The 22,787-nt window shown below is 45.9% G+C and overlaps 2 protein-coding genes across 2 annotated transcripts in view; one reads left to right on the forward strand and one right to left on the reverse strand.

Moving 5' to 3' along the window:
* LOC5666780 (RING finger protein unkempt homolog) overlaps positions 1-10,617 on the forward strand; it is a 28,124-nt gene extending 17,507 nt beyond the window's left edge. The window contains exon 13 of the mRNA XM_061663294.1: positions 3-10,617. Within this exon, the coding sequence (XP_061519278.1) occupies positions 3-197 (195 nt within the window). The 3' untranslated portion in view covers positions 198-10,617. The remainder of the gene's footprint in view (positions 1-2) is intronic.
* Positions 10,618-13,177: 2,560 nt separating this feature from the next.
* Positions 13,178-22,234, reverse strand: LOC1272275 (sushi, von Willebrand factor type A, EGF and pentraxin domain-containing protein 1). The gene is made up of 7 exons (XM_311214.6): positions 20,806-22,234; positions 20,426-20,689; positions 19,043-20,334; positions 18,155-18,299; positions 16,085-18,091; positions 13,599-15,116; positions 13,178-13,500 (listed from the first exon to the last, which is right to left on the reverse strand). The coding sequence occupies exons 1-7, from the start codon at positions 22,232-22,234 to the stop codon at positions 13,313-13,315; spliced, it is 6,843 nt and encodes a 2,280-aa protein (XP_311214.6). The 3' UTR covers positions 13,178-13,312.
* Positions 22,235-22,787: the final 553 nt, after the last annotated feature.

The following is a 22,787-nucleotide window of genomic DNA, read 5'->3' on the forward strand; positions in this document are numbered from 1 at the left end:
AGGCGAAACTGCGCGAAGAAATCGAGGAGGTGGAAATAGTATTATACCAAGAGACGGCCAACAAGTGCATGAAGTGCGAGGAGAAAAATCGCTCGGTTACGCTCGTGCCGTGCAATCACTACGTCGTCTGTGATACGTGCGCAACGACCCAGCGCGAGTGTCCTTACTGTCAGACGCCCGTCACACCGAAGGCGTAATCGGGGCAATGCGGGAACACCCGCCCGGGGTCCGGCAGGGCTTGCTTTTTGCTACCCGCGCATGTATTTTGCAATGCAGTGAGAATTGGGCGAGGGTGGAGAAAACAAAGCAGCAAAAAAAAAAAGAAACTAGTAGTAGTTGAGGCGAAGTGTGGGTACACTATCTATTATTAGGCGCGCATTTTGATTTTACCCTGTATTTGGGCATATGTTTTTAAATTAAGTTAACGACAGTCTTTCATTATTGTACAGTGCATGTAACATTATTTGTGTTATTTGTGTTTATTTATATAAGCCACTGGGCTCACATCGACAATTACAATCGTGCTAGCGATTTTTATTTTTACGCACCTTCTCTATCTCTTTGCGCTTGTAAGCAAACTAAAGTCAGCCAACAACATGCCCGTGTACCGGGGTAATAATGATTACGTTTAATAATACAGAAAATGCCCCAAATTGCGATGAACCCCTTACAGGGTTTTCCAGGGATCTCATAGTTGTGGGACACTTCCTTGATTCTTTCTTATGGGAAATGAACTTCATTTGTTGATAATTGGACTCTATGGCACAGGCTCCATGGAAATTCCCATTACATTAAGAGTCAAATTCCCATTGCATTAAGTTCATTTCACGTAAGAAAGAGTCAATCAAGTGTTCCACGGCTATTAGAACTCCTGGAACACCCTGTATCCTAGACGCCAATGCCACACAGTTCAGCATGGGTGTGAGATACTTACATTCTTATTTTGACACGTAAAACCAACCTGCTGGCCGAACTAAAAACAGAGTACACCGATGAGAATGATCATAGCATAATGTATGGCAAAATTCGATATTGATGATATATGACGTAGATGTTTTAAAAACAAAATATTCCAGTATAATACTTTAAGGGTTCAAACGTAGAATATATACATACACACAAACACACATATATATATACATTATGTATTTAACTAAGCATTATGAAACGAAGCATGGCGAAGATAAGGAAAGAAAGCATTATTAGGAGCAGATGAGCAAATGGAAGAGGTTAAAGAAAAATAGGAAGGAGAGGAAGAAACGGATAAAGAAAAATCTCAAAAAATAATTTGGAAGATAGGCGAGGGAGAGAGCACCAAGAAAAAAAGGGTAAGAGGAATAGCGAGCGAAGGGAAAAACAGGAGAGCAAGAGAGAGAGAGAGAGAGATATACAGATAGAGTATAAAGTGAAGGCGGCAAGGAAAGGGAATACAAATAATTTTGTTTTCGTTTTCAGTAAGTGTTTTCTAAATGTTTTCGATTTAACGTGACCATGTCGGTGTACAGTTAGCGGAAGCATATAAAATTCACTGCATAGAGCATAACAAACAAAAACAAAAACAAATCAGGAATTCATAAACGGCAGACGCGCGGTGGAAGTAGATAGCCAGCACAGCAGCGTATCGTTTGTGGGGTGGGAGGCACGTTGTTAAATCGATAATTGAATGCTTGTTTAGCTTATTAATCACGTTAGCGATAACTTGCTCGAATATTGAATCAAGCAGAATTGAAGCGACAAGGAGGACAAGAATAGTGGGGGTGGGCGGAGAGGGGATGGGCATTTATTAAATTAGTGTGACGGAATCATTCACGCAATGCAGGTAGAGCAAACTAGTTGCCGAGCAGGGACAAGAGTGCAAATAGATGAGCGATAATCTCTATGGGACAGCTGGGGGCCCATTTTTAGGCAATGGTTTTAGGTTTTAAAAATTTAGTTTGCAATTACCGTTTTTATTTTTTTAGTAATTTAATCTTCGACGAGCAACGCTTCGGCGGCCGACTTTCTTTTTTGTGTAGCATGATTCGCCAGGCAGCCATCCAAATATTACGTGATTCGTAATTCACAATTCCAAAGACAGCGTGTTTACCATTTGAACTAGGCATGTGTAAAATGAACGAGAATCGCACCGTTCGAACAGTTCGGTAAAGTGCACGAACGAACGAGGTTTCTTAACAAAAAGAACGACCAGGACTTTTGGAAGAAACTGACTACACCGAACGCGTTCGAACTAGTGTTCGATCTGTGTTCTGTTGGTGTATAAATCGTACCTACACAACTGAATTCATCGAACGCGTTCGAACTGGCTCATTTGTGTTCGATCTGTGTTCTGTTGGTATGGAAATTATACCTATACAATTCAATAGATCGAGCCCGTTCAAACGGATTAGTCATTGTTCGCGAATGAACTGAACTGAATTGATTGCGCTCATCATGTTGATCCATATTTAAATAATTTTGTTTTTTAGAATCCTTGAGTGTGTATAAGGCATGGGGTACAATATACGCAGGAGACATTTTTGCTCGTATTAGTTTTTTACATGCTAGTTTTCGGTCGGTTTTGCGATGGATTGTGTTGACCAGACAGCCGAGTGTTTAATGTTTTTAAATTATTGGTTTCAACCGCAGAATTAGTAGTTCTTTGGCTACAGTATGCGTCTATGGTGGGTAAATGAAAAAGATAACGAGCGTTCTTTGTGAATAAAAATCTCATGAAACAAAGAACGAAAGAATCGTCGTTCGCGTTCGGTTCTTTTTGGTGAGCGAACTAGTTCGTTTGCGTTCGGTGAAAAGAATCGTTTTGCCCATGCCTAATTTGAACCATCCAGATGCGGCCTGTGGAGTGGTTCGGTGGCTGGTCAAGTAACAGGGCAAGTAGTCAGAATCCTCATCTATTTGCACTCGTGTGTGCTCGAAGAAAAACGAAACAAAACAAAAAAAAAAGCAACAACAAAGGTTTATCATTGGATATAATAGATATTATCTCTTAATAGGTGTATATTGTTTCCGAATTGGATGCACGTGAGCAGTTAGAAGAAACAAAAAAAAAAAAAAAACATTCATCCCCCCCGTCATTCCGTCACCCTACAGCAACATTGCGGATAAATAAGGAGTATAAAAAATTAAAATATGTAGCAATTTCGAGGCGGGCATGTGTTAGATATTTATATGATTACGCGACGATGTACAATCAAATGAATAATCCTTAATTTATGATAGCGCAGCACAGGTATATAAAAGGGTGTAGCAACTTTCCAATGATGTAGACCGATAACGAATGCGAGAAAGAGGGAATCTTTAGTTCATATGATATACCGGGAGGGAAGCCGTTCGCATTTAAGGAAGAATGGCAATCGCGTATTACAATTATAATTTTTACAATTATTTAAATTCTACGGCATATTATATCGATATTAGCGCTTTTTCGACTCGTTTCTTTTTTCATCTCATCCAACGTCACGTACTTGTCAGGTAACAACAGTATATGTATTATTGAATAGGGCAAAATGTGTATGTGTGTGTGTGTTTTTTTTAAATATTCACAGAAAGTGAACATAACCTAGACATCGCTCCTGCAGTGCGTGTGGGTGTGTGAAATTGAACAATAGACACAAAACAAACAAACAAAAAAACGGGAGAAAATGAGCAGGAAACATGATCTCTTTTTCTGGTAGTAGGAGCGCAGCATTTTTTTTACAGCAACAAAACGTGTCAATTCGGATCTCAATCGGCTTGTTTTGCAAACATCACAATTTTGTTTTACCTGTGTAATGCTTTATGTAACTACGTGTAACGGGCAGGTCCGATGCGATGGTGTGCGTGTGTAAGCTAGACACTGGAAAGCAATATATTTACGTGCGTTGTGAAATTATATACCCGCAGCTTGCTTTACGATCTTTTCTGACTGGCGGATTCTGTTGTGCGCGCACCCACCCAGAGCAGAGAAGCAGCGTAGCGTTTCCTACTGTATCCTACTGGAATGTAGCGTTTCCTACTTGCTTTTTGTTTCGGGCGGTCGCATTGTTCCATTGTTGCGTTCCGGTGGCGCAGAGCAGTTCGTAATCAATTCACCTCACTTTCCACACTGTACAAAGCATTGTGCAAAACAAAAAAGGATTGGAGGATATACAAATATAGTTTTTTTTTTGTTAGAAATATTCGCTCAGCACACGCGCGGGTACATCGTTCCTGCGTAACGTTTAATGGCAAGTGCTACAGTGTGGCGGTGCAACGCAATGGCCACGGAAAGGTCGCTATGGGCAAGCAAAATCACACAGCTCATATAACTTAATATTTACTATTATTACTAGTTTACCAATTACACTTTAATATTATTCATACTATATTTCTTAATTTTTGTATGCAAGCGGCAGTGTAGGGCAGACCCGGTGTAAAAATGATGATGCTGGTGATAAAGTTGATGACATAGCTCCATAACGTCCCAGAGATACATTTAAATTCAGATAAACATACACATAGAGCACCTCAGCGCAGCGCCTAACGACGCTTACCACCAAGACGTTACACCTTTTTCCTTCCCCAGCAGTAAGACATACGCGCCAAAAGTGGATAATGTGTTGGGAAACAAACGATATAGTTATCAATAGCAGTAGTCCATACAACTTCATATCTGCTCTTCTTTTCCCGTAAATAGTTTCGTACAAAAATCATGCAGCAAAGGTTTTTTTATATATAATTTTTAAATTTTCTCGCCTCATCCTGAAATATGCAAATCAAACCTGCTTCATGTTTTGCGATTCAGCATTAGAATTAAAAAAAAAACAAATCGTGTTATTCGTGTGTGCGATAAGAAACACGATGCAGAATCTGATACTGAAGGAAAAGCACACACCCAGACACGGAAGACCGCGAATGGATAACAAGAAACCAACAAGAACGAATGCAACTAAAATTAATAAAAAAAAAACTATATACCACCACTCAAACTAAACAGCAGAAATGCATTCTGATTTACTCATAGGAGCATACGGAATGTTACAAAAAAAGACGTATATTTTCGATACAAACTTTTTACCGAGCAAAACTTTACCTAACCTACCAATATATGAGAGCAGCAAACAGGGAGGGAACGACGGAGAATCGAAGAAGAGGACGGGGTAGGGCAGATAAAGCGCCAGTAGCAAAGCGAGAGCGAATGATACTACACAGCAACAAAAAAAAAAAACAAAAACAAAATAGTTTTTTACTATATGCAGAAACAAATGCTGAGCGCGCAAACCACAGGTACATTAACGGACAGCAAGCTGTTTTTCAGCCGATTCCAACACAGTTTCGGATGTTGAAAAAAAAAGAAAACAGTATTTTTGGCACAAAACAAATACAGTATCCCAAAATGACATTTTCTTTACGCATCACGTAGCTCACAATAGCATCCCACAACGAAACAAACAAAAAAACACAAAAGAAAGCATCAGATATAAAGGGAAATTGTTCCGTGAATTAAATGAATAATTTATTTCAACATTCGTTTTGTTTGTTTTTATTTTTAGTTTTGTAAGTGGTTCATGTTTTCTATCTTTGGTTCGCTCGCTAGTTTCGTTTTTGTTCTTCCTTTTCACCAGACATATTTTAAATTTTAATTTTTCTCTTTATGTTTTATTTCAGTTTCTGTTGTTTGGTTTGGTTGCGCATGCGGTTCAGTTTCATTTTCATTGCGGATAATCGTATGCTCCGGATATGGTGGCACAGCTTCTAACCTAAACACACAGGCTTAACGCTAGCTAGGCCCAAAAAAGGCATCTTGCCCTGCGTGACAAGAAAAGGAAACCCCACTACCCTACATACCAATCAAGCGCCCCTTTTATGCGGTCGGCATCAGAAACGGCTAAACACAGTGAGCGCAGAAAACGAATCAATTTAATGCCTCGGAAAAGGTGTAGCGAATTAGAAAAGATTAAAGTCTGGATGAGCGGTCAGACGGCAAAACTAAGCAGATCCCGTGTAGATAAAAAAAACACCAGTGTAGCGTGTAGCGTGGTGTATCCTTCGTCTTCTCCACATCCCAATCTCTTCCCGTTCATCCTACGCGTTCAGTGCTGACTGTGCGCGTTTCCTGAATCATACAAAGAACAAAAACAAAAAAACCCACCGTTTGTGACAGCTTACAACCGAGAGCAAAAGACAGCAGAAATTGAGCGTGTGTGTGTGTGCAGCAAGCAAAAACGTTTAGGATGAAGTACGAAACTTGAAGCATTAACAGGAACAAACAAATTAGGTATTTATCCAATGTCGAGCAATGTGTGCATCCCCTCCCTCTGGGGGAGACGAATAGTTTGGAACGGTTTTTTCCCCTAATCTGCCTAGACACCCGGTTTCGGCCACCAATGAAGCGGTTACTAACTTTTCACCTCTTGCCGGGTTAGGGAGTTTAGGAGTTTACTTTTCGCGTTGCCTGCTGTGTAGAGTTTAAACAGCAAACGGCAAAGGAAAGGCCGGAATTTAACCAAAACGATGCGTCTAGTGAGCGTGGTGGTGTGCCTGTAGACATAAGCAATGCAACCAACGGCAGACAAAGACAAAGTCGACGGATGCTTCTTTCACAATTTTTGTGGGTTTCGGTTTGGTTCGTCTCGGAATTGCTAATAGGAAGGTGGAGGAAAACATACTTAATTAAAAAAAGGGGTAAAAATTAAACTAACTTAAATCTAACGTTACGTTTCTGAGCTGTAGTTGAGTTTGAACCGCACCAAAAAGGCCAAAAAGCAAGAAATCTTTGATAATGTACCCGCGAAGCTCCAAGTTTAAATTGTGTCGTTTTATGTCGAAACCTGCCGAGAGAGAGAGAGTGTGTGTGTGTGTGCGTGTGTAAACTTTGCCACACGTTGTGGTCAATTATTGCTGAAGACAAATGACAAAAAAAAAATAGAAACGCACATCTTTTACTCAGTTTATGACATTAAAACGCGAAAACTTTCACCAACCAATACCAAAATAATTGTTATCCCGATAAGAAGAAGAAGAAAAAAAACGGCAACTACGGGAAAGTAATCAACAGAAAGCTACCGTTAATCAAAGGTTAGCAACGTGACTGACTCTCGTGTTTCCACCTTCACTCCCACACACACCTCCCGGACCTTACCTTTGTACTGTGACGTTAGCAGCAAGCAGATTGATCTCTACAGTTCATAACTGGGGCGTATAATTACATCTAGCTTTACTTATACTACTAACACTGATGATTTATGCAAACGTTCATATATTTGTATTAAAAGTAAAAGATAAAAAAAGAACTAAGATAAAAAGGTAAAAAGAAATATATGAAAACAAGATACTACTCTAAAAACACTCACAACGCCATCCGGTGTGTTGGTGGTTGTCTGCAACCTATAAAGCTGTATCTTTTAGTGGTATTAATAAATTAAAATTAACATACCAAAATGGGGTAAAACGAAAAGCGAAATAAAAAAAAAACACAAACAAATATAACTATAAAATACTAGTTATGAGCAAACCAAAAACAAGAAATTCATGCAATACAAAATACAACAAAAAAAAAAAAAAGATAGGAGAACAAATTCTGAGTGATCAGCGTACTATTTATATCAGTATGGCGCTAATAGATCAGTTGCTATATACATATTATACAAATAAAAGCTAGTGCAAGCAAATTATAACAAATCAGCGGGTTACACTAGACGAAAACATTGATCTGTGTGCGTGTGCGTCTGTTCTTTTTATTGTTGCATTAGCCTTCGGATGATCGGTAGCAAAGGCGGTACACAGTGACTAAGACAGAAGCATAACAAATGCATAGCCAGAGCCAGGTTTAACATTTACTTACCACATTTAGTGCACATCCGGTACGTTACAGTAGTGGCGAACGACAGTAGTTCAGCATGTTATAGATGGTGTTAGTAAGCATTTACCACGAACGGATATCACCTGGCGTGTTTTGGTAGTAGCGAGAAGTGTAGACAGTTCCAGTACACAGTTTAATCTTGGTTTGGAAAAATTGGATACCTCCCATTTGCTACTGCTCATGCTCTTTCTTTCTGTGTTGCTTTACACAACAAACTTGTGACAACAAACAAACAAAACTAAACTAAAAGAAAATCTATAGAGAAAAAAATGAAGAAGTAAAAAAAAAATAATCACTCAGAAAGAAGAGGAAAAATATATTCTTAGAGAGAGAGAGAGAGATAGAGAGAGAGAGAGAGATAGAGAGAGAGAGAGAGATAGAGAGAGAGAGAGAGAAAAAAAAATACAAACAAATTTATGTAAATCCAACTAACGACAGACTGTGGGAGTTATAAGCATACTGATACACACATGAGATACAAACCCAACTAGAATATGAAATTATATGATTGAGCATTGAATCTATTATATTATGCTAAAGTCGGCGGGAGAGGGAGGAGAGAAAATGGAAGGTGAAAGTTAATTTAAACGGAGGGACAGTTAAGAAAGAAAAAAAAAAACAAAGAGAAACGGAGAAGACAAAACAAACAATCAACAAAAATGAATGCAAAACAAAGAAAACTATTACTATTCTTATATATTAGCAGCAGCCATTCTATTTATTAACTGTGCAACACGACAAAAAAGAAAAGAAAATGATATTGAAAGTGCAACGAGTATGAATCTAATGTGCGGGTGTGTGTGTGTGTGTGTGTATATGCCACAGTGGAATGTGTAGATTTGCCTAAAACATAAGTAGGAAAACAAAAAAGCAGCAACAACAATATAACTAAAGACGATGAAGAAGAAGAATAAAAAGAAAAAGAAGAAGAATAAGGAGAAGAATAAGAAGAATAAGGAGAAGAATAAGAAGAAGAAGAAGAAGAAGAAGAAGACAATGAAGCAGAAGAAGAAGAAGACAATGAAGCAGAAGAAGAAGAAGAAGAAGAATAAGAAGAAGAAGAAGAAGAAGAAGAAGAAGAAGAAGAAGGAGAAGAAGAAGGAGAAGAAGAAGAAGGAGAAGAAGAAGAAGGAGAAGAAGAAGAAGGAGAAGAAGAAGAAGAAGAAGAAGAAGAAGAAGAAGAAGAAGAGGGAAATAAAAGAGTCAAGTGGTAGGAAAAAGAAACAATCCAGAATGACAACACATTTAGCGCTAGCAGTGATTTATGAACGTTTAAATGAATCCAATGAACACAGAAGCGATGAAAGGTGCATAAAGAAAGAGAGAGAGAGAGAAAAAGAAAAAGAAAGAAATAAAGAGATATATTATATATATATAAAGAGATATATGAATTACAGAACACAAACAAACAAAGATATTTAAGACAAATAAAAGATATATTATATAGCTTTCAAATTTGGATGTATACGAAATACATCTGCAATAATAAAATTGAACAAAAAAAAACAAGCGCTATTCTATATTGTTCGGGTGAACAGCCAGCATCATTCTGTCTCTGTCAATTAAATGCTTCCGTTTGCGTTCTACCTTTGCGGGAGCAGTGATTCGCACTGCTCGTAATTTTTATTTTGCCTTTTCAAAACACGTTCCTTGCTTTAGTTTAAGGTATTTTTAATTATAGTGATTAGAATGCGCTAGGATGCAAACTGTTTCAAAGGTTGTTTTTTTTTGGTAATTATTCTATATTTTTATCTAAACCGTACCGACGGCTGTAGTCGCTGGGAAGGGTCAAAGCGTAAAGATGCAATTTGGTTTCTTCATTACTATCAACCCTCACCGAAATCGAGACGGAATTAACTCGCAGTATAATAGTACAGACAAACGGTTTACAGAGCTCCTATATGATTACGTTGAGCTTGGCGTATTTTAACGTAACAAACACCCCGACGTAATTAGCATAACGGCCCCATCTCCAGGTATCAAGCAGGTATCCCTCACAACTATGCAATAGATATGAAACCAATCTAATAATGATAATATATGCCGGCAGGGGTAAACGGGGGTAGAGGGTTGAGGGTGGGCGGGAGTTAATGAAAATGTAAGAAAAAGATGAGTACAGTGCTTGCACTGTTTCGGAACCCATCACATCACAACACAAATGGGAAATGTTAACAGCGAACGACTAAGCAGCGCGGTACAGCGGGCAAACAGAACAAACACAAATAATTAAATAATATTTTATGTAGATATTGTAACAAATTCAAAACCAGTAGCAGGAGAACAATTTAATGCAAAACTATTTAAAAAAAAGGAAAACAAAACAAAGAAAAAACGAAAGCGATCGAGACGGTTGCACGGTGGTGTGGAAAACGATGACACAAGAGTGAGAAGCGCAAGAATGGTACAACAGTTGTGTGAATTTATTTCGCCTTCTAATATGGAACTAATTTTGTCTTCTAGAATGTTTCCATTTTTCTTCTGGATTAACAAATCCTACCACTGCAGATATCAGAATGAAATTTTCCGATTCACACAGATGCGCTCTGTTACCCGCGCACACAATTGTTTGTGCAGCGTTTTCTACAATAGAGGTGCCCTAGAGCAGCGGACAGCGAGCAAACGCTAAGTGAACGGTTGCAGGCATAGATAGGAAGAAATTTGGTTGAACAGAACTACCATCTGCAAATGAATTCATTTATAAAGATGCAAACGGTCACACAAAACGAGCCAGACAAATATTTGTTTATTGAAGTGTAATATTACATTACAAAGAAACACACACACACACACACACACACATATATATAAAAGAAGAAAAAAAACATAACAAATAAAACACATTTTTACCCATTTCTGTACATAACCGTTTCAAACTACAGAGATAATAATGGAATAAAAGAAAAAAAAACAAAGAAAGATGAAAACTCTAACTAATGCAGGCCAATACTTCCTAGGAGTGAATGAAAGATGGACTTATATTTAAAGCAGCTAACAACAAATTTGCAAACGATAGGGGAGGATTTTCCTGCTCTTTGAAAAATCAAACAGTCAAATAGTTTAAAAAAAGCGTACAGAAAACTGAAACATACAAATTCTACTTATTTACTACACACAATCACACAACAACATCAAACATACGGAAATGTCGGATACTGATAGTAGGGTGACACCACTGAGCCAAGTGAGTTAATTGAGGCGAGAAAAAAATGCGAGGATTGATAAGATACAACTACAACAAGAACAAAAGAAGAAGAAAAAAAAACAAAACTTATCCATCAGCAACAATTCTGCAAACCCAAACATATTACAAACCTGCGCACCTTGAAAGCAGATGGTGTGTGTGCGTGCGTGCGTGCTTGCAAAAAAAACCGTGACGGATTAAGCTAGCGAGGGTGATAATACTATAATACTGTAGAATAAAACAAAACCGGAATTAAACAAACAGGTTATTCACTTGAGTAATGTGGTCGTGTCGTGTTTGTCTATTTTTGTTTGTTTGTTATTGTGGGCTTTTTCTTTACTGATGAGAATTTCATTACGAACCTACTTCAAGTTCAAGTGTACACTCGTGTTTTCCCTCTCCTCATAGTATAGTGAAAGCTTCGAAACGTGATTTGTAACAACTGAAGATCGTGGTACAGTTGAAACACGTATTCGCCTTCTGCTCCAAGTGTTATGCCGAACCTAAACATAAACATTTCCCCAAGTGACATTTTCGAGCATGAAAATCGGGACTGTTGAACTATTTTGCTTAAAATGAAACCTTAAACCACCCTCAAACTGCCCTCCCTGACAGGTTTCGCCTATCCCAGCAATCGAGCTCGCTGCGCTCCCCTGCGCCTCATGCTGAACTGGCGATCGCTTTCGAACACCTTCTTGGTGGGGCATGAGTCCGGCATCCTCATAACATGCCCCAGTCATCGTGCCAGTCTTCGCTACCGTCAGGATGCTCGGTGCGCCGTACAGCTCAGCAAATTTGTGGTTCATCCTTCTACTCCAAACTCCATACTCGAACACCTTGCCAAAGATGGTGCGGAGGATGCGTCGTACAATGCGTCTCCGGATTTCGCTGCTGATGTCGTTGTCAGAAACTACGACCGCCCTAAGATAGCAAAACACCTTTACTACCTCGAGATTGTCGTCGTCAACTGATGCATTGCTTCTCAGTTGGTCTGAATCTCCGGCAAGCAGGTCCTTCGTCTTTGTCGCATTGATTCTCGCTCCAATTCGTGCCGCTTCCCGTGTAGAGTCAGGTGTACGTCTCACACACCTTCGTTGTTGTCCTGCCGATGATGTCAATGTCATCGGCGAAGCCAAGAAAATGGAGAGATCGGATCGTGCCACAGATGTCGTCGTCTAGCCTTCGCGCTTCGAATGACACTTTTCACGGCGATGCTTAACAGCAGACAGAAGAGTCCATCACCAGTGTCTCAGACCCCTGAGAGATTCGAATGATTCCGACATCAAGTTCGGCACTCTCACCTTGCTCTGCACCCCGTTCATGGAGGCCTCTAACAGCCGTATCAACTTCACAGGGAAGTTCCTGGATGATGTTTCATAGCTCACTCCGGTCTATGGTGTCGTAGGCCAACTTGAAGTTGACGAACAGACGGTGCGTAAGAATCTCGGCACTTCTGGAGCATCTAACGAAGAGTAAAAATTAGGTCGGTAGTGTATTTGCCTCCAACAAACCCAGCTAGGCACCTGCCGACAAAATTTGTAGCAAGTGGTGCAAATCTGCAGAACAAAATCTCGAAAATTCGAGCATTCCAGCCTGTCGCCCTTTTTGTAGACTGAGTGAATGACTCCTCCGGTAGTTCCTCCTGCTGCCAGATTCGCACGATCAGCTGATGCATTTCGACGGTAACCCTCTCCGGCTCTATGATGAAAAGCTCGGCCGCCAGACCATGAGAGCCAGCAGACTTATTGCTCTTAAGTTGCTTCATGCCGCTGGCAATCTCATCCAAAGATGGCGGGGGTTTCTCGTTGTCTGCATCATTGCAGTCGCGGGCGTTAGTACTGTGCTGCAGCTGTAGTTGTTGCCTTGTTCTGCCACTTGCGCTAGCCTCTTCTGCCTCAGGCATCCTTCGAAGTAGCACTTCCACTTTGTACTACACGCAATTATTTATCGATAGAAGACCCAATTCCAATTTACGTACTATAGAAATTTTAACGCTTTAAACACGATTTATCATACACAAATCCACAACTTCAGGCGTTTCGAACACCAGTCAATGTCTTATGATGATTATCAAAAATTGTGTGTCTATGATTATGAAGAATTGTGTATTAAAGCAAACTTAAGTTTGTGTTCATGAACATACAACTCCACACTCATTTTAGTAATCTGTACGACAATAGTTAAACGTCTAATCAGGAAAAAGATTTATTTTTAAATATCCCGTTGAAGTAGGTTCAAAGAATCTACAAGGTTCGTTACGAGCCTTTTGTAACAGTTAATCATCTCGTTTGCTTCTTACGCATTGTACCCGGATGCTAACGACCTACGGGAACGGCAGCAGTCTGGAAGCACTGATCGAACGATGTCCACTGGCCCGTGGACTGGCAGGTGATGTCGATACTGCTCTGCCGGCAGCGAACCTTCAGCGAGTCACCGTACAGGAACGAGCTGCCCGCCAGTATGTAGGCCATCGGCAGATTCTTCGGTCGTCCACAGGAGATGCCTGCAAGAGAAAGAGGAGAAAGACGAGCGAGAAATCCCTCGCAAGCGTTATGAAAGGCCCGATCTCTTGTCCCTCCTGCTATCAGATCAAAAACCTACGTGTACAGCGCGCCACCATCGGGGTCCAGCGGCCGTTCGGCAGACACTTGACGATCGGATGGCCCTTGATCGTGTAGCCCGGCTCGCACCGATACTCGATCTCGTCGTCCACGTAGTACTGCTTGTCCCGCGAGCCGGGCGCAATCAGCATGTTAGCCCGGGTCGGTGGATGCTCGCATACGGCACCCTCGCAGAAGCCTTCCACCATGGTCCAGCGCCCGTCCGCACCGCACACGGTCACGGCCGAGCCGCGCATGCTGAAGCCCGCATCGCAACCGAACTGGATGCGATCGCCCGGATCGGCCAGCTGGCCGCTCGATAGCAGCTGCTCGAGGCGCCACTCGCCGGCAGGACGGTGCAGGGTGGCCAGCGCAACCATCGCCACGTGGCTGTCGATCGGCGGGCTGGGCAGATGGCTCAGCGGGCATCGCTTCGGCGGAGCGGCAGTTGTTGTCGTCGTCGTCGTGGTCGTGGAGGTACTCCCCGGTACCCTATCCGCCAGCTCGATAATCTTTTTCAGTGCGGCCGATTCGCGCGCGCTCCGCTCCTCCAGCAGCCGCTGGTACTGCGGATACACGGCATGGGCCACGTTCTTGAGCAGATGCTTGATCTTGGTGTTGGTGTTCTCCTCCTGCCCGATGTCCACCACCAGCTCGTCGTCGTAGTTGAGCTCCCGGTCCATCAGGATCACGTCGATAAACTGGCAGATCACGAACCGGTACGCGTTCTCGATGTGGCCCGGGTAGCGCATCTCCGGTGCGATCGGGTCCACCGAGCCATACAGTATGAAGTGCAGCAGGTTTTGCGGTACCACCCGGTTGAGGTTCGGCTTGACCGTGCGCATCAGAAAGCCGAGCAGCCGGACGTCGATGTTGGTGAGGCGAGGCGCATCGCGCTGCAGCGAGAACCCGCTCAAATCCGTCCAGTTGTTGCCGGCGATCGTGCCGGTTGCGGAGTAGCAGAACAGCGAGAGCCCCCGGCCCGGTACGGCCGGTGGCGTACAGCCATGGAACAGGTAGTCGCGCAGCTGCTTCCAGAAATGCACATCCGGTCGACGGTTGACGCGTATGATGAGGGCCGGTTGGGTATCCCGGCTCGGTTCCGGCGTGGTCGTGGGAGGAATCGGCACACACTCGGGCAGCGGTAGATCCCACTGGCCGCTCTCGAGGCAGGTGAGCAGATTGTCCTCGGTTAGGGCGTACTCAGGCAGGCAGCGTACTTCCGCCAGCACGCCCACATCGTAGCTGTCCAGGTGCTGCTGAATGACGCCCCGTTCGGTTGCGTAGATGACAGGTGCGCGGCCATCGTGCGCTTCCAGCACCAGCGGCGGACATTTGACGATGCTTATGCAGTCGGGCGGCGGCCCAGACCAGGTACCGCGGGCAGTGCAATGCAGAAGCTCCGCGCCGGCAATGAGGAATCCATCGTCGCAGCTAAACCGAGCCTCGCCTCCGAAGCTGGTCTTCGTTAGTAGGACCTGACCGTTCAATGGAGCACCGATGGTACCGCAGCGTGTTACTGCGAGTGGATGATAATTCCCGTGTTAGAGTGACAACAATCTAGTTCCGGTTCCGATGGCTTTCTGGAATCTATTCTGATTCTGGAACTGATGCTGGAACCTAATCTGGAATAAATTCTGAAATCGTTTCCGGAGCCGATTTTGGCTCCTGGAACTGTTTCCAGGACCGATAGAACCAAATCTGGGATTGATTCAGGAACCAATTTTAGGATCGATCCAGGAACCGTTCCTGGAATCGATTCTGAAACCATTTCTGGAAAGGATTTTGGAATTGATTCTGAAATCGAGTTTGTAGCCGATTCTGGAACATTTTCGAGAATCGATTCTTGAACAGATTCTGGAAACGATTTTGGAATAGGTTCTGCAATCGATTCTGAAATCAATGTTGGAACCATTTCTAGAATCGATTCGGGCATCGATTCTGTGTCAGAATAGATTTTGGAACCGATTCTAATTATTGGAATCGATTCTGGAATACATTATGGATCCGATTTTGAAATAAATTCTGCAAATCAATTTTGCAACCATTTCTGAAATCGGTTCTAGAATAGATTCTGGAATAGATTCTGGAAGAGAATAGATTTTGGAATGTATTCTAGAAGCGATTACCGAACCGTTTCTGGAATCGATTCTGGAATTAATTCTGGTATCCACTCCGACTCAGGAATAGATACTGGAACCAATTGTAAACTGGTTCTGGATCGAACCGATTTGGGAAGCGATTCTGTAGCCGCTGTATTCTGAATCGATTCTGAAATCTTGAAATACTCGAAAAATTCAGATTCAAACATGGAAAACATATCCGGGACCGTTGCCGGAGCCGACTGTAATTCCGAAAACTGATTCCAGACCTACTCTCTAGAATTCCAGCAAACCAAGGAGATAGCCGGTATCTATTTCTCATGAAAAGTTCATTTCCCCCATCACAAAAAACGCTCTATTCCGACCATTGGCACGTCATACTTACGCTTGCAGAACTGTACGCCCGCAGTCCACTGGGACGTGCGCAGACATTCCGAAAACGATGGTCCGATCAGCTCGTAGCCTTCGTCACACTGGAACACAGCTCTCGTACCGTCGTACCGTACTGACCCATTCGGTAGCGAATGATTCCGCGGACAGTCGCGGCAAAAGCTCGACGCTACGATGCGCACCAGTCCGACCGTCTGCAGTCGTAGATCTATCCATCGCACCAGATCCCCGCTGTACGGTGCGCAGGTACGGTAGAGACGACCGACCTCCTCCAGCTCAAGCTCGCGCTTCCACAGGTCTACGTACGCCATGCGACCTCGGTACGATTCCGTCTCGCTGAATCCGCCACCAAGTACATCCTGTTCCTGGCCAAACACGTACAAACCGCCCGACTGTATCGGTGCACCTTCGCTTAGACTCGACCCGTATGCACTCCGTTCCCCGTCGACGTACAGCACGTACCGTCCACCTGCACTTGTCCAGCTGACGCATACAAAGTGCCATTCGCCATCGTTCAACGAGACGTTCGTGACGACGTGGGCACCGTTTACGTACAGTACCAGCCCGCTGTAGTCGGTCAGTGTGAACGCATTGTCGACGGTGGCCGTTGCATACGACAACAGTGTGCCGTAGTTGAAGTCATCGTCCGTCCGGTACCAACCGCACATGCTGATCGCCCGCAGATCCGTCGCATCGCTGCTGTCTGCTACCAGCTTGACGTACGCCTGCACCCCGGTACGAGGAAACTCCAGCTCGAAGGCGGCCGACAGTAGCAGCTCACATCTGCTACCATGATACTCCGGCGGGCAGTGACATCGTACCTTACGGTAGCTTTCGTCATCATAATCTTCGGCCGTACTAGCTCCGACGACTCGCAGTTTGGCCGGTTCACAGGTCGCCCCGTTCCGGCAGTACCTGGACGTTTCACACGGATTGTCCAGTTCGGCACAGCTGGTCCCCCGCAATCCGACTGGACAGACACACCGGTACGAGTACGCCAGCGAGCCTGAGTTGGATGGCAGCTGCTGTGTCTGCAGAGCCACCGTGAACCTATCGTTCCCAGCGGCCGTATCGTTTGCTCCGTTCAGACACATTGAGCCCGCCGGGCAGGGCAGATAGTCGCACGGTTCCAGATGGCACCGACGTCCGGTTTTACCGCTCGGGCAGGCACAACTATAGCCCTCGTCGACGTTAACGCACATACCCTCGAACTCGCACGGATTGGGCGTACAGAAGTCTTTGCGCCACTCGCACCGCTCCCCGTCGTAGCCCAACGGGCACTCGCAGAATGGACGACCGTCTACCTCCACGCAGCTGCCACCGTTCTTGCAATGGTCCGACCGGCACGGATCCACGTAAAACTCACACAGTGGACCGCCAGTATAAGGCGGTTGACAGTGGCAGACAAACCCGGCACTACCGTTGCTCACGCACCGTCCCCCATTGTAGCAGGGTGCCGAGCCGCACGGATTTAGCGCAATCTCGCAGTGTTCCCCAACATAGTTCTCGTCACAGACGCACTGATAGCCGAGCAGTGAGCTAGGGTCGACCACACACCGACCACCAACTCCGCACACGTTACCGACCGTACCGTTGCACAGCTGGCCGCCGATCGGGAAGCAGTCGGCGGCTGACTTCGATCCACGAGGCGAACTGTGGTTGGATGGGCACGCTAGACACTGGGCCCGGTTGTACTGCTCCTGGTACTGTCCCGGCTCACACAGGCGACAGAACGGCATCAGCGTCTTATGGTACTTCACCGCACCGTTGACGTTTCCACCATTGGGTTTTGTTTTCTTCAACAGCTTCAACCTTGCCACCGTCCCCGGCGGACACTGGGGTTTACATTCGTGGGCGTGTTTGGCATTGAGTTTGCGCGTGGAATGATGCTCCGGGCATGGCTGGCAGCTGGTCTGGCCCGTTTGATCGTTGTACGACCCAATCGGGCAGCTCAGGCAGCTGTTGGTGGTGTAGTTGTGGTACGTACCCCGGGGGCAGTGCACTGAAAGAAAACCGTTGGGGAGTAGATTATCGCGCGTGCTAAGGAGTAGCAGGCACCACTTACCACAAACCAATTTCTTTGAAATGCTCCCGTTCGCGCAGCGTATCTTCTCGTCCAGCTTTAGGACGCTTAGGTCCAAATTCAGAGCACCAAGCCGACGGCGCAGCTTCTTCTTTCCATTGATCTTCTCGAGCTCCTCTTTTATACGCTGTTTAAATGTGGGATAAGCAGAAGATGCTGCTGTAACAACTATAGTAAACAGGTTCCTATTCCTTTCTATGGCTGAGATGAATCCAGTTACATTATTTTGAACCAGAATTATAGTGGGAGAACTTTAAGGATATTGGGAATTTGGGAGCAATGCTAGGGTCGGAATAGACCAAGATCATTTTAGCATCAGTTCCTGTACTGGTTTGGGTTCGGAGCCAGGTAACAGTCCATTGTGGGTTCTGTGCCAATTCCAGGATCAGTACTTGGACGGGTATTATTTTGGGCTCAGTTTCAGGGCCTGTATCAGTACGGAGTTAATTCCAATTTGGAAATGGGTTCAGCAGTACTAATAATATTAGTATGGCTTCGAGATCAATCCGCGAAACTATTAAAGGTAGAACATAATGTCCAAAAGCGGCATGCATACATCAGTTAATGGTTATTTCAAAGATTTGACAATAGTTCCTAGACCTAGAATGGGTTTGGGAGCCGTTTATTTTGTTGTACTCCTCGGAGTTACAAATCCTTTGCTATTGCTTGGTTTGTAAAATGAAATCAAGCTCTATCCATGCTGCTAATCAAATTTTGTTTTCATCATCTAAGACCTATGAAACCTTTCAGATGTAGTCTAGGTAGGTGGCATGCCTAGAGCGTTCTCATTATTGAACAACTCCATCCAAATGTAGGTCTCGTCCACATTGATAGAGAGGACCTGGCTGATAGACCTGTAAGTAAACTTACCTTTATATTTTCCGACTGCTTGCCATCGGGACGCCACAGCCCAAGTTCCTGGGAGACGCGCTTGTACACGAATATCTTAACCATTGCCCGATCGTTCGCCCGGCCCGGATCGGGCGTAGTAGACGGCTGCGCATTAACGCTACGCTTTACGATACTGTACCGTACCGCAGTGTCCTCCGCGGTGTCCGCACCCCCGTTGCCGGCAGGACAGGCCGGCAGGGTCGTCATCAGCGTACAGTCCGCCTGGTCGCCGCACATCTCCTGTCGCAGCCCATCGCTGAACGCTTCCGACACCTCGTTGATGGCATCCGTATCGTTGCAGAGTCCGGGATCCATCTCGTCGTCCAGCCGGATGGTGATGATCTTTTCCACCCCGGACGAGCCGATCACCTTGCTGCATTCCGGCACTTCCAGCTGCTCGCCCCACGTTGGGTTGGCCCGATCGCACACCAGCCGGATGGTTTCCTCCGGCTGCAGGCTAAACATGTAATCCTCCTTGCAGCCGATCTCGCACCAAGCGTGGGAGGCGTTGTACGCACAGATCGAGTAGCCGTTCCGCGGCTCCGGTATGTGATCGCAGGTGTACTGCTTCACCTCGACCCTCAGCACACACTCGGCTTCGTTGCCGGAGGCGTCCACTGCCAGATACCGTACGGCGTGGCGCCCTGCCGGCAGATAGCCGAAGGTTACGTTCTGCGTGACGGTAACGTTACGCCCGGAATTGTCGTACACCAGCGGTTCCTCCCAGCGGACGAACGTTTCCTGCCGGTTGGCACTGTCACTTACGTAGTGTACCGGGCCATCCAGGCACTGCTCGAAGACGGGCGGCGTTAGATCGATCACTGTGACGGTGAAGCTACAGCGGGCCTTATTCTTGAACGCATCCATCGCGATGTAGCTAAACTCGTGATCGCCAAGGGCGAGCCGAATTCCGTCCTCCTTAATGCCCGGCTTCGACCAGTACGTAAAGTTGTCGCCACTGTTGTCGAACACGTACGGTTGCTGGAGCCGGCGGACCAGCGCGTGCGGGAAGTCGTCGTCCATCAGCACGGTGTAGTTGCCCGGACACTCGATGTACGGTGGGGCGATATCGATGCAGCGGGGCGTTTTCAGCTTGCTCCACGTGCCGGTCCGTTTGCCGCCACACTGCTTGGTCGAGGGACCGCCCTTCATCTCGAAGCCAAAGTCGCATATCAGCGTGCAGTTGGTACCGAAGGCCGACTTGGACTCGGCACAGTCCGTCGGATCGTACGTGGCGAATGCGACCTTGGGCAGCGCTGGGCATAGGATCTCTTGGAGGAAGTAAAGAGGAAGTAAAGAATATGAACGTTAACGTTAACAGCGGCTGCGTGAGCGATCAGTGTTTTAGAGTTAGCTTCTTACGCTTGCAGGTTGTCTGTAACCCGTCCCACTTGGACAAGGGCAGACAGTTTCGGTTGTGTGAACCCTTCAGATAGAATCCAGGACCGCACGTAAACGAGCACTCGGTATCGATGGGCATCGCTTCGGTGAACCGTTCCGCCGACATGCTGTAGTTCTGCAGAAACGACTTGTTTCGGGGCGTGTAGTCATACAGAAGGTCGAGATCCGGATTGCTGCATACGGCCATACCGTAGTACGGAATGTTTAGCGGTGGACACTTCTTCACTGGTGTAGACGAATTCCGGAGCAGCGTTGGAGCATTCAATGTAGCCGATAAGTAGGGATTTTAATTAGTAGCCAATTCTTGCGATTATACCATCATGCAGCAGATCTACACTTACTCGTACACTTTGCTTCCGTGCCGGACCATTCGCCATTTTCCTGACACAGACGAATGCTGCTCCCCGTCAGCTCATACCCCGGCCGGCAACGCGTACCGCAAGCCGCATTCAGCACCTGACTGCACGGCTTCGGCTCCATCACGAAGTATCCGTTCTCAGGAGCCTGCAGCTCCGGACAGGTGATGGCAACGCAGCGGCCATCCTCGTTTTCCTGGTAGCCGCGAGGACACACGCACTCCTTTTCGGAGGTCGCACCGAGCGTCAGTGTGATGTGGCGTGCGTGCGGACACGACTCACAGGTACTACCGGCCGTCCAGTAGGTCCCATTCGGGCAGGGATGACAGTCTCCGCGCAGTCCCGACCCGGTAAAGCCCGGCCGGCAGATGCAACGGTAATGGCCGGAGGTGGTGAGGCAACTACAGACAGCGTGTGCATCACAGCAGCCGGCCACCAACTCCGAACCGTGCTCTCTTACCTTCCCTCTGTCACACAACCGATCGCAGAGCGACCCGTTAGCCAACGGCACGGAGGGACCATGGCGGTAGTCGAGATGGAGCGCTTGCCGGACCAGCGACTCGAACTGCTCGAAGCTGCCGAGCAGATAGCGATGCTCGGCGGACGTGGCAATGCTGGTCAACTCCTCCTCGTTACCGCTCTCGATGCCGATCGAGAAGATCTGCACTCCGTTCTGTTTCAGCCGCTCTGCGATCGGTATCGGGCTCTGGCCGTTCGAGTACCCGTCCGTAATGAGAAATATGATTCGCTCCGGGTAGCTGTCCCGGGCGAAGATCTCTTCCGCTTCCCACAGCGCACCGTAGGTGTAGGTGCCGCCCCCACTGTACTCGATGCCCGGCAGCTGATAGTTGAGCAGCAGGCATTTATCGTTCCCGGGCAGTGGCTGCGATATGTGATCGACGTGACGGATTACCTTTTTGCGCGAGCTGAACGTGACCAGCGCCACGCGCGTACGGTTCACGCTCACGTCGAAGCCGGCGAGCAGCTTCTTCACGAACCGGAGCTCGCTGTGGAAGTTGGCCCGGCCGACGCTCGAGCTGGCATCGATCAGAAACACGATGTCGAGCCGATCGTTGCTCCGCTTCAGCCGGCCAATGTTAGCCTGAAAGCGAGCGTTCGCCTGCTCCAGTCGTCGGTCGGGGGAAGCAGTTGTTGACGGCGTTTGATCGAGGTCCTCCGTTACTGTGCCGGACTGTTGATCGTTGTTTTCTGCGGTTGAGCCAGCCTGTTCGAGATCCGGATACTCTTGCTCAGGTAACTGCCACGTGGTGGAATCTTCCTCGCCAGAGCTGAGTGAATCCTCCGTAAACGAATTCGCGCTTTCGGATGTTTCCTGTCCCCCGGCAGCAAACACTATTACCAATATCACAAGCGGTAACACTACACACCGATGTATCGCTAACGACTCCATCATCTTAAGCACTACAGGTTCACATTACAGGTACTGGGAGGTGCTGGAAGGGCACAACAACACGTCCACGCGTTGGTGTTTCTGAATTGGCTTTGAAGTAGTGCCTTACTTCCTGCCTTCTAATCACCCACGCTCTAGTTTGTGAGCATTTTTTTAGCATGCGCTTCCGAAAGGGGTTCTAAATACACATCTGCGACTGCTTGCTTATCACCCGTTCCAGTGGTCCATACCAGCGTTGCGTCTGCGGGTCAGACATTCCGATTCGATGAGTGTAGCGCACTCACAAAAAAGCAGACGATCATCAACAGCGTTTCGCCTGCTGCAAGTTGGTCTGGTGAAATCGTGTAACTTGTTGGTTTTTTTATATACTTATAGCATCAGAATATCAGAATTATTTGTCTTGTGTCATTTTTCACTCGCATTAATTACATATAATTTATTCACAATGATGTACTGTTTTTTAAATCAATTTTAGTTCCGTTGGATCAAAATGAAAAAGTGGAGCTGGTTTCGGGTGATTAGAGTTCCGGAGAGTAGGTTCAATCAGATCTATCGG

The sequence above is a fragment of the Anopheles gambiae genome, chromosome X (genome assembly GCF_943734735.2).
Source record: "Anopheles gambiae chromosome X, idAnoGambNW_F1_1, whole genome shotgun sequence".
Taxonomy (NCBI): domain Eukaryota; kingdom Metazoa; phylum Arthropoda; class Insecta; order Diptera; family Culicidae; genus Anopheles; species Anopheles gambiae.